This window comes from Saimiri boliviensis, chromosome 1 (genome assembly GCF_048565385.1).
Source record: "Saimiri boliviensis isolate mSaiBol1 chromosome 1, mSaiBol1.pri, whole genome shotgun sequence".
NCBI lineage: Eukaryota > Metazoa > Chordata > Mammalia > Primates > Cebidae > Saimiri > Saimiri boliviensis.
The window spans coordinates 29,503,970-29,516,196 of NC_133449.1; the positions used below are offsets into that span (position 1 = coordinate 29,503,970).

The 12,227-nt window shown below is 44.5% G+C and overlaps 1 protein-coding gene across 1 annotated transcript in view; it reads right to left on the reverse strand.

The window, feature by feature from the left end:
- The window catches only part of ALK (ALK receptor tyrosine kinase), a 769,803-nt gene that overhangs the window by 546,323 nt on the left and 211,253 nt on the right, over window positions 1–12,227 (reverse strand). The window contains exon 2 of the mRNA XM_003941519.3: window positions 5,301–5,420. Coding sequence (XP_003941568.3) covers window positions 5,301–5,420 — 120 coding nt within the window. The remainder of the gene's footprint in view (window positions 1–5,300; window positions 5,421–12,227) is intronic.

The window sequence follows — 12,227 nt, forward strand, 5'->3', positions numbered from 1 at the left end:
TTTACTGAATTTCCATGGATTGAGCATGTTGGCTCTCAGCAGGTCGGGGCGCTCAAGGTGACAGTCGGTCCCTGATCCCTGGTCTTGTGTGACAGCCAGCATTGCTGTCCCCTTTGGGACTCAGCCTTTGTGGCAAATGCATGCAGAGGTCTTTTGCTTACCAAGCTTGCAGATGAAAATACAGAGGCATGAGCTAGGAAAGAACTTGACCCCCTAGCTCAGTGGAGCAAGGCTAGAAAGAGAACACAAAAAAAGAGACCTGGCCTGGCAGGGGCAGAGGAGTTGGGAAGGAAGCTTTCAACCCTGACGATGGTCCACAAGGGAGCTGCTTTTCACTGATGCCAGTGCTCCTGAGGACCAGAATGGCTGATCGCGGCCAGCCACATTAAATACACAATTTCAGAAATGTGATCAAACTGACTTCCTGCCAGAGCTGTGAAGCAAATCCCATACAGAGCTGCAGGGCCTTTGTGTTTTCCATTTTTGATTCTGTGTTAGGCTGATTTTTTTTTTTTTGAGAGATATTTGATTTACCTAGTTTTTTCAATCAAAGAAATTGACACATTAACAGGACGGGTGGTGATGGTGGCAATGGTAGGGAAAGTAATTAAAAAGTCTAATTTTTCTTTCTAAAAGAACCAGCCCCTGAAGTGGATAGGTCCCCTTGGACTGGAAAGCAGACAAAGTTTGAATAGAACTTTTGTTCAAATCTAACAATTATTTTGTTGCACTTAGACCTTGGGAGGTTGGGAGAAATATTTTCTTTTCCAGGAATCAATGTTCTGGACATTATGGGGCTGGATCAGTTTCTCAGGGCAGTCATAACAAAGTACCATCCACTGGGTGGCTTAAAATAACAGAAATTTACTTTCTCACAGCCGTGCTGCCTCTGAAGTACTGAAGAAGAATTTGTTCCAGGCTTTCCACTTACCCTCCAGTGTGGCCCATAACCTTGGTGTTCCTTGGCTTGTAGACACATCACTCTAATCCAGGCGTCCCCAGACTTTTTACACAGGGGGCCAGTTCACTGTTCCTCAGACCATTGGAGGGCCGCCACATACTGTGCTCCTCTCACTGACCACCAGTGAAAGAGGTGCCCCTTCCTGAAGTGCGGCGGGGGGCCGGATAAATGGCCTCAGGGGGCCGCATGCAGCCCGCGGGCCAGGCCGTCGTTTGGGGACACCTGCTCTAATCTCTGACTCCAGAGTCACATGGTGTGCACTCCATATATGCCTGTGTTTTCTCTTCTTATAAGGACACCAATCATATTGGATTAAGGCCCATCCTAATCCAGTATGGTCTCATTTTTACTTGACTGCAGAGACTCTATTTCCCAATAAGGTCACATTCACAGGTACTAGGTGGTTAGAATTTTAACAAATGTTGTGGGCGAGACCCAAGTCAATCCATACAGGGACCACAGTCTGGGATAGGGAGGGAGGGGGGATAGAGAAAAGACTACCTATAGTGCCAAGGGGACTCCACTCATGGATAGAAAGGGTTGAATTATCTGGCCTGCCTGGGATAGTCTCCATTTGGTGATATCAAGTCTTGGTCCCACAGCTACCCAAGGTCTTAGACATCAGATCGATCAGTCAGCTAAACACCAGGTCACCCAAGAAGTGAGCGTGCTCTCCAGGCAGGGAAAGCTCATCTTTGAAGTAACTTTGTGACATGATAGAAAGAGCACTCAACTTAGAGTCAGATAATCTGGGTTCACTCTTTTCTAATGGTTCATCCACTCCGTAAATTGAAATCCTTTGATCCTCAATTTGCATTTCCATAAAAATTATAAAATAATTTCCATCTATTATAATTTTATAATACAACTTAAATGAGAAAAATGGGTGAAAAAGTTTTGCTATGTATAATTTTATATATATATATAAAATATACATATATATATATATATATATATATATATACATAAATGAAAAATCCCTCTCTCCTGCTCATATGGGGCAGAATCTTTGGCCGTTCTGTTTAAAAAGTTGATGTTGTTCTTCCCATACCCAGAGTGGGCAAATACGATTTAAAGTTGGAAAGGATACCATCTGTCTCTGTGGCTCTCAAACTCAAGGTGATCAAAACTGCCTTTCAAAACCCCCAGTGGCCTCAATCTCTTAGCATCTGGTGCTACTTGATGGAACAGATTTTTTATCTGGGTAGGTAGTTAGAGCCTAATCCTTTAGCCAAGCCTATAAATAAGTCTAAAGGCATTAAAGCTGATGATAAAAAGAAAATAAAGTCTTTCTTTAGACGTCTTCCCTCTGAAAACCTTAGGAGAGGAACGTGCAGCCCTCTGCTTGCTGATGATGAAATTAGTGAGCACTCGTCATTCAAGACAAAGGCGAGAAAGGACTGGAATCTGATGTCAAATGCCATGGAAGAGAATATATTCTACACAGCATATTAGGCCCTCAACGCAAATTAGAAGAAATATGGGAAGCCTTCAAAAAGGTAGGTCAAACTTTTTCCTCAAGCAGATAATTACAGACTGGGGGTGAGTAAATCTTATTAGCCTCTTTCCACCTCGTCTCTTCTCATAAAACACTGGAGAGAGGAAAGCCATTCCAATTCAGAACTGGACAGCTCACCCGAGAGAGGCCTAGCCCACTGGTCATCAGGACGCCTGCGGTCAGGTTGTTGCAGCTCACTCTCTTTCCCCGACCCCAACATGCCCCCCACCAGAATACAGGTGAAGACAGCCAGGCATGGAGTCCCATGATGGACTTGCTGAGACTTGGTGACTTCTCACTATCTGAAGAATGATCCCTTCAGGCGGCAATTTTCCAGTCAAATTTCTCTGCCCAAGTTTGAGGCCTTAAAATTAATGAAGTTGTTAACATTTCTTAAAATGTCTTTCATGGCAGTTGAAATGTATGGATTTATCACCCGAGCCGGCTGGCCTCTTTGGTCCATAGACATGTAGGCTGAGGCCCCACAAACATCCTTAAGGGGACCAGCCTTGTGGCCTGAGCTCTGCCTTTAGCTTGTTCTGAGGTGGGTCTTGGGGCAAGATCACAGATCCTTAACATCTACGCTCTGAGGTCAGCCCACTGGGGACACTCTTTATGGCAATGGGCCTAGCTGCCTACAGAATGATTTCTCTGGCCTATAAGCACTGAAAGGGCAGGGCCAAGCCTTACCTGTCTTTATATGTGCATCACTTCCCAAATCTGACACAGGGCCAGGCACACAGGGAAAATGATGGTGGTGCTAATGTCTTCGTAAGTCTCAGGTGAATTAAATATGGCCGAAAGACATAAAACCTCTGGAATGACCACTATGATCAGTTAAGGAACCATCAATGAAGAATCAGCTCCTTCTTTCCCATGAATCAACAACAACAATGGTGTTGACTGGGGCACTCTCACCCAGAACTCAGGCAGTAACTGCCAATGGTTTGGGTCCTCTCCTCTGCCAAGAAGGGAAATCATGAGGATTCCAGGCCATGAGGAGAGTTTGAAAGAGATCTTGAAAAAACCACTGGATTGATTCTTTTGCCCTAAAGTGGCATGCCATTTCAGCCTCATTTTACAGATAAGGAGGATGAGGCGCAGGGAGCACCAAATGGGTTTATCAGGGCCACGCTGTGGGTAAGAACCAGCTTAATAAACTCTCATGGTTTTTTCCTTTTGACCTGTAACCTCTTACAAGATGCTCTGCAGGGAACAAATGTGTTGCGCTCTGCAGCATGCAGGGGGTAGATCTGCCTTTTTTGGACATTCTGCATTTTATAAAAATTGTCCTCCTGTAGAGATACTGAATGACTTTGGGAGGAAACTCAAAAATGTTACCTGAAGACCAGTCGTATCGCAAATCTGGTTACAAAGCATTAACAATGCAAAGGTCCAGATTTCAATTATTTATAGATACTTGCCTTTATCATAGGATGACACTCAGTGGCTGGCTTAAATAAAATCAGGAAGTAATTCTTATTTGGAATCTCCTTACGACCACTGATCTTTCTCTCCTGCAAGGGCTGCTTAAAAGTCCCAGGAAACATTCCAGCACAGAAGATAATTCTAAACTGCCCTGGGGTTTTTGATGGATTTTTTTTTTAAGTTTAAAATGAAAAGTACAGTTCATATGAACCAAGAGCATTATAGATGACAGACAGCAGCCTTTGGACTGGGAGTTTTTCCACAGTAAGTGGAACATCTCTGCTAGGTGCATTTTAAATAGCTTAGGTCCAAGGGTAGAGACCGCATAGAGGAACAGGTAAATATGCCCAGAAGGAAATCTAGAACTCAGTGCTGCAGCAGGTTTATAAATACTTAATTCAATCAGGCCTAATGAATGACTTTCATCTCTAGAGGCCTTTTGTATTAATTCATCATAAATATGAGGTTGGTGCAAAAGTAATTGCAGTTTTGCCATTGAAAGTAGTGGCAAAACCATAATTACTTTTGCACCAATCTAATAAGTCTTTATGCATCTCTTCCATGTGATAGAATAATGTGGGGAGCAAAGCTTAGTGTCTGCCCTTATGGGGTTCGCCCTAGAGGAGTTCCAGAGAAATAAAATGTTCACTTAGAAATATTTCTTCTCTCCTGTAAATCTCTCCACCGCAGAGACCCAGCCACTATGAGCTGTTAGAATGCGCAGAGAGAAGGAGGAATCTTACGCCATGTAAAGGCGACCTCCTGAGGGGTCCTAGGACAGAACCTATCAGGCTGCATGGGTGGCGCTCGAGAGAAAAAAAAAATGGAAGAAGGGGAAGAACTCTGGCTTGGTAGCTGGAGAAGCCACTCTGTGTGATCTTGTTAAACTTAGTTTCCGCATCTGTAAAAATGTAATTGGACCTGGTCTCTTGATGTCAGAGGCTGTTGCAGAATCAAATGAACCGAAATAATATCAAAGACCATGTTTGGGAAACTTTAAGGAGCTTCCTAACTACAAGGGGACCTGGAAGACCTTTGATGCTTGTAATAATAATCCCCTCTTAAGAGACTGTGATTGTTAGAAATGCTGTGGGTTAGAACCAGAAAGCCACAGTCAAGATGCAAACAACCATCTCATCTAATGACTGGTAAAGGGATGGCTGGAATCCTATACATCATGAAGGCTAAGCGGGAGGGATATGGCAGCAACAAAACCCTTGGCTCCCTGGAATGGCCTGGCTGGAACAGTCCAGTGGGGCTGTGCATCACCGGGAGACAGAGGGCTCAGAAAGACTTCTTTTGCATATAGGGAGCTAAGGAAATCCCCTGGAGCTGATTCCCAAACTGAAACTCAGAGTTCTTATTACGAGATGGTGATGGTGCATCACATGTAACTATTAAACATATACTTACCATATCTGCTGCGATGAGACAGGAAAGGGAAGGAGTCTTTCATTATCCAGGTGAGATTCCATGTAAAATGATCAGGAGAAGGAGAAGGCATATTTCTTGGTGACTCCAAGGAGCTATGACCTGGATATAAAAACAAAGAAAACACTGATCCGTGTGCTTGGGATGTATCTTTTAGCTGTCACTCAATATCAGTCAAAAAGAAAGTTTGTAAGGGGTTTTCATGACATCCGTTGGAAAGATGAGGGGGTAAAAATGAGCCCTCCTAATTGCAAGAGGCCGTGGCAGACCTTGACTGAGTTGACCTCAGGACCCTGATGTACATTTTCTACCAAGGGCAGACAGATCTAAGAGGTATGAATGTTCTGACCAAGGCCATGCTGAGGATCTCTGGGAGATGAACTAGAAGCTGGGACACTTAATGGCTTGGTCTAACAGTTCTATCCAAAGTCTATTCTGCCTAGAAGAATTTCTGTAGCATTATAGAGAACTCCAATTCATCTCGTCCAGATAATGCCTCCATCTCTAGTTTATGTTCAGATTTGTAACTTGATCTAATGTTTGCTTGGGTTATTGCCTTATCAATGAGAGGGTTGAAATTACACTCTGAAGTTATGAGTTCTTAACAATAATGTTATTTTCAGGGTTGTAGTGGCGGTGGTGGGGGGAAGGTAGGTGACTGGAGTTTTCCGATAGCCAAGAGGCCAGAAAGCCAAAAGGATTAATGTTTCTGATTTGCATGAGAGAAAGAAGTCTGGAGAGAAAAGCAGCCGAGAAGCATTATTCCTGTCCTTAGCAGCACCTAAGGATTTTGTGTGGTGAAAAGTCATTACCATATATCTACAAATCAAATGATCACACACTGCATGCTCTAACACAGTGCTTCCCAGAAAATCCCAAGCTCAATCACTATTTGCTAATGTTTTATGGCAGGCAAAGCCTTGTTTGTTAAAGAAGGAAGGATTTGAGAATTAGTTCTGTTTCGTAGATAGATGTGTCGCAAGACGGAGTGCAGGGAGGAGGGAAGGAAGGAGAGTAGCATTTCTTCTGTAGCTTCCCTGGTACAGGCGTCATGCTGGAATCTTTACCTACATCATGTCACAGGATATTCACCATCGTTCTCTGAGATAGGAATGGTCATCTCCATTTTACAGATGCATCAACTGAGATGCAGAGAGGCAAGTGATGGAAGCAAGAACTGAACCCAGGTTTGCCTCATATCAGCAGGTCATGTTCTACTGTGAATGGGCTGATCTGCTCCTCTGGTGGTAACTGTTAACCCACTTGGAGGGACTTTGTGAAGAGGAAAGGGAGAAGAGAAAGAAGAAAAGGCAGCAGGAGTAGTGAAAGCATGTTCCTGGTCTGCCTGCTCTGTACTTTCTTCCGTATTACCCACTGCACCAGCTCCTGCAGGCTCTGCTCTCCTACCTCTAACCCCCTTTTAGCATCAACCGCACTTCACACACCTGAAGGAAATCTCTGGCCTAGGTACCCAAGGCAGTCTCTTGTTTCCAGACCCCTCCACTATTTTACCTGCAGGTGCTGCCCTTAGGAGAGGCTGATTAAAGGTCCTTGTGCCCTGCAGCTGGGACAGGATGGGCATTACACGGTCTCCTTCCTAAAAAACATTTTAATCTCTGCTTTCCATAGATCTGAGTTGGAAGTGTTGGCTCCTGGGTATCTAGGAAAGAATTTTGACTTTTCTCCCATATTTGGTCTGCAGAGATTAGAACTGAATTGACTGGTGCCAAATACATCTTTCTGTAGCATTTCTGCAAAACAGCTCAGAGGAAATGCACTGAAAGGGGTGAGAGGCTGTGCTCGTGAGTTGCAGAGAGAAGCCATCTCATTTCACCTGTGCATCAGCTCTGTTTCACAGGCAGGCAGTGGGGTTCAGAGAAGTGAACACAAAGACAGGTAGGGTTGCTTTGGGCAGGGTTAAGTTTATTTTAGCCTTTTAATAAATTAGTATGTATTGAGCACATATGGACCAGGCAGGATGCTAAGTGCTTTAAATGTGTGATTTTGTTTACTTCTTACAGTAACCTTGTGAATAAGTTTAGCTGTCCTCATTTTGCAGCTGAGGAAATAGAGGTTGGTTATCTTTACTGCAGCCACACAGTCAGCAGGAGACAGGAAATCAGAGTCAGAAGACTACATCAACTGACACTGAAATCCAAGCTCCTTTCCCCACCCTGCACGGGTCACAGATTTGTGCAGGGTGGTCCTCAGCTCTCAGCAGGGCCCCCACGGGGTTGGGGTTGGAGGTCGCCACTGAACATGCCTCAGAACAAGGCAACAGTGGGAAGGGTCTGGGAAGACCTGGACAATTGACCCCCTACAGCAACTCCCACGTGAATAAAAACTGGCATCTCTAGGTCTGAGTCATCAGCTAACCTCAAATTTTAAGTAGCTTTCAAGTGACAGGAAGACTAAGCCTAGGTTATGCTTCCCTGTTTCCAAGTGATGTCATTTTTCTGGAGCATTCAGTTTGGGAATGGCATTAACTTCTTCCTGGATGTGAAGAACCAAGCAGATGGGGCTAGACTTCAGGAAGCACTTACGAATCTGTGAGTGGGAACGGAATGGCACATAACTTTAACATGGATGAGGGCCAGGTAATATATTCAAGTGTTTAAAAAAAATGAAAGCTTTCAAAGGAAGGGCTCTGAGAGCTGGGTCATGACTCAGCACGGTGATATGGACATCACGGTGGACCATCCCTAGTGGCATGAGCTTAAAGCCTTTTACATCACAAAACACCAGTAACTTGCTGAGCATCCTCAGGGTTGAATATTGCAGAATATTACAGAGTTGAAAAAAAGCAGAAAGTCTTATCTTGCCCTTACAGGAACTCCTAGAATATCTTCCAGCCAGTGGGCTCACAGGGGCCCCAATCTTAACCCCCAGAGTAGGGTGGGCAAGTGATAAGCTGGATGAGGCTAGGGAGCTAATGCAGGGGTCAGCCAGAAAGGCTGAGCCTCCCCACCTGAAAAGCCAAGGATCAAGGAAAGCAAAGCCCACATGAATGCAGTTGTTTGCCAGCATCAGAAGCCTTGGAACAGAAGTGAGTGCTAGCCAAAGTTCATAGACGACACATCAATGTAGAATATAAAGAACAAAACGCTTCTGCATTTAACAAGTACAGGGTCAAGAGACTGTCTGTTCCCATCATGCTCCTTACCCTTGTCCATCTCAACCGCTGCGGGGAATGATTTCCTAGCAGAAAGAGAAGCCAGGCCATCAGAAGCAATCCACTTAAGCTAGAGAAAGCCTTGTCTTTTTGGTGTTTCACGGTGAAAACAGGAGGATCCAGAGTGAAATGGGCCTCCCACCAATGCAGATGTATGGGTGAAGGTACGAATGCAGACCAGTCGGCTCAGGCAGGGTGACTCTTGGGCCTTGGGAGATGAATCATAGAGGAGAAAGGAGTGGGGAAATAGGAGCAGGAGCTTCTAGTGAAGTGAGGCAGATCAGTGAAGGCCTGAAGAGAACTGAGGAAGAAATGCACCTGGACTGAGGGCATTATCGATTGGCTAGCAATACAATTGTTGTTTTCCTGATGATTTCTTAAGCCCTTTCTAGGCACTGCAGTGTATCGAGGCAGAGTGAAAACCTCAGGCTCCTGACACTCCTCATTCTTCCCTGTGCTTCATCCCCCTAATGCCCTCAGCGTCGGCCCCAGGGCTCATCTCTCCTAATTCCCTTGCACACGATCTCAACTCCTTTGGCTCTTTCTTCCTTTACAATTATCCTGGAGCAGGTGCATGTGGTAGCGGGAGAGGAGGGGTGGAGGGACACACCACAGTGCTGATGGGCCTCGCTTTAAATTCAAGACCAGAAACCTCAAGACCCTCAGGATGACCTGGGAATCCCACTGCCTCCCCTGACGAAGTCCGTTCACTCTCTCTCTTTCCTATACAACTAGTTAAAATGTCCTCTTAGGTTCTCAAACCTCCGATTCCCCAGTGCTTCTACATTCTCAGTGAATGAGTTTATTTCTTAGTTTGTTGAGAAAAGAGACGCAATCTACTCACTTACGGGTATCAGGTTGTTGTAAAGGATAGCAGTTTATACTCTTAAACAGCGCCAGCCTCTTCACTCAGGTGCTAGTCTCGTCTCTTCTCAAGGGATCTGCTATTACAATGGTCCTGCATCAACAACTTTCCCTCTCTACCAAGTCAGTCGTACAAACATGCACCATCTCATAAAGAGCTTCCTTGACCACCACACTCTGCTACAGCCATTGTCCCTTTACTCTGCTCTTCTTTACAGCGAAATCTCTTAAAGGATTTATTTCTGCTCCTCTCTCCACTTTCTTCCTCCCACATTCTCTTAAATCCAACAAAATCTAGATTGGCTTCACTACTCCAGGTCAAGGTCGCCGGTGACCCCAAGCTGCTGAAACACTGAACAATGCTCGGTCTTTGTTTCACGAGACCCCCCAGCTGCATTTGTCCTGCAACCGCTCCCTGCTTCTTGGATTTCTCACATCCTGGTAACCATGTAGTCCTTGGTGGCCTCCTGCTTCAATGGGAAGATCCTCTTTATTCTTCTTTGCCAGGTCCTCCTCATTTTCCAAACTGTAGAGGAGGAAACGTCTCTATTTCCAGCAACACTTGCCTAGAAACTGTCACGGCTGAGTACTGTATTATATCCCAGTGGTTCTAACCAGCTGACCATCAATGGCCATGAATTTCAAATGACTGCAGAACACCAGACCCTTCCTTGCCTAACTGAACACTCTTTGCTGACCATTGAAGAAGGGAACTTGTTTAACCACACTCACACAAAACTATGCATTCATTCATTCTCTTCAGTTCAAAGAATCGATTTTCAATTCCAAATAAGCAGGACCACATTGTAGCCCTCTTTGCAAGACTTTGCAAACTCTGACTTTTCTTCCTTGGAAAATCACAGTGAATTTCTCCTTGCCTGACATGTAAATAAGCTTGTCTTAAGAAAATAACTCTGTGGGATCTTTATTATTTGACAATTGTTAAAAGTTGGAGAACCTGGGTATTTTCGGCATCTAAACTCTCTCTCCAAGTGATCTCACCCAGTTTCATAGCTCTAATACCATCCACATACTACTGTTACCAAATACGTGTCTTCAGCCTAATCTCTCCCCTAAACAACAGAATACGCATCCAACCGCCTGTTCAAAATCTCCACTTTATTGCCTGATAAGCCACTGAAACTTATCATGAGCAAACCAAAAACCTGACCTCCCTTCCCCTAAACTCCAGGCGTTCCCCATTTCAGATCGTGTTACCAATACTCACCTGGCTGTTTGGGCCAAAAACCAAGGAGGAATCCTGACTTCTTCCTTTTATTCACACCCCACATCAACTCATCAGCAAATCTCGATGGCTCTACCTGAATTTTACCCATTCTCATCTTCCCGCCTCACCCATCTCCATTATTGCTATGAGCTCCCAGAGGACGTCCCTTCAGTTTGTTCTCTATGTAGCAGTTACGTTGACACTGCAGCCCCTGAAATAGCTTTCAAGTTTCTTGCCATCACCTAGCCTGAAAGTCCCACAGGATCTGGCTCCCGATTCTCTCTCTAACCGCATCTGCAACCACTTCCCCTCACTGTTGGCGCTCAGTCCCACAGGCCTTCTTGCTCTTCCCCAAACTTGCCGAGCACATTCCTACCCCAGGGCCTTTGCACTGGCAGTTCTCTCAGTGGAGGAAGCTCCTCCTACTCAGAGGCATGTGGCCACTCTCTGTCTCTTTCCAGGTCCCTGTCCCTATGTCACCTCCCCAGAAAGAACGTCCCTGCTCATCCTATTGAGAGACAACTCATCGTAAGCCATTCTCCATCCCTTTTCCCTATTTCTTACACATATGTGTGTTCTGTATATTGGCTTACTCCTTGTGTACCTCCTGCACTATTCACTGCAGTGTCTCCATGTCTGGCATATAGCAAGCACTCAATAAACATTTGTCAAATAAACGAAACCAGAGCCCTGGAGGAAGGTATTATCTCTGGCACTTATTAGCTATTAACTTCAGGCTAAGCACACACTCTAAAAATTCTCAGTGTTTTGTAAGGGCCAGATGAGACAATGTGTGCACGACATAGTCTTTCAATGTCAGTCATACCATCCTTAAAGTTGTATGCTCCTATCTGTGTTTTAGAATCCAGAATGAGTGGGAATCTTGGTCCGTTTCCTATGTTGGGGGCATCTTGTGTGAAGAATTTCAACATCCAGAAATCAAAAGTGCTCCCCAAGAGCTGCTTCTCTATTATTCACTAGTTAATCATTAACTTTGCCAACTGTACAGGATCTCGACTATCCAAATTGCAGCCAGTTGGCACTCTGTATTTCCAGTCTTTATTTTTATATGTCTCACTGCATGTCTATTTATTCCTAAGCCAATATACATAATATAGTAAATAAATCATACTTGTGTCAGTATAAATAATAAAGAGCTATGCACGTGTGATGGTTATTTACATGAATGCCCCAGGCTCACTAGCAAGCATGTTTTACAAACCTACATCAATAAAGTGTAACAAATGCTTCCATTCTAAACGCTGTTTGGAACAGTTCCTACCTTGCCTGTACACGTTTTACTTATTTATTTTCCTTCCAACAATAAAACAATCAGTGACAGCCTGCTAGTTTTCCCCCTTTATTTGAAAACACATTTAATAATACATTCTTTTACAATGATTTTGTGTCACACAAAGCAAAGCTTAATGTGGCCAAATAAATAGTGGTCTGGGTGTCAAATCAGGCACAGCTCTCACAGAGTGCAGGGCAGGCCTCTTTTTGGGACTGGCAGCCCAAGGGAAATGGTTTGGGTATTCACTAGGCTGAGCCCGCACCTGTTCCGCAAAAAAAAACCTCAGTAAATTTACATGACTCCTAGAGTTAGCGGTGATGGGCGATGTTGTTAATTTAGTCTGAAAAACAG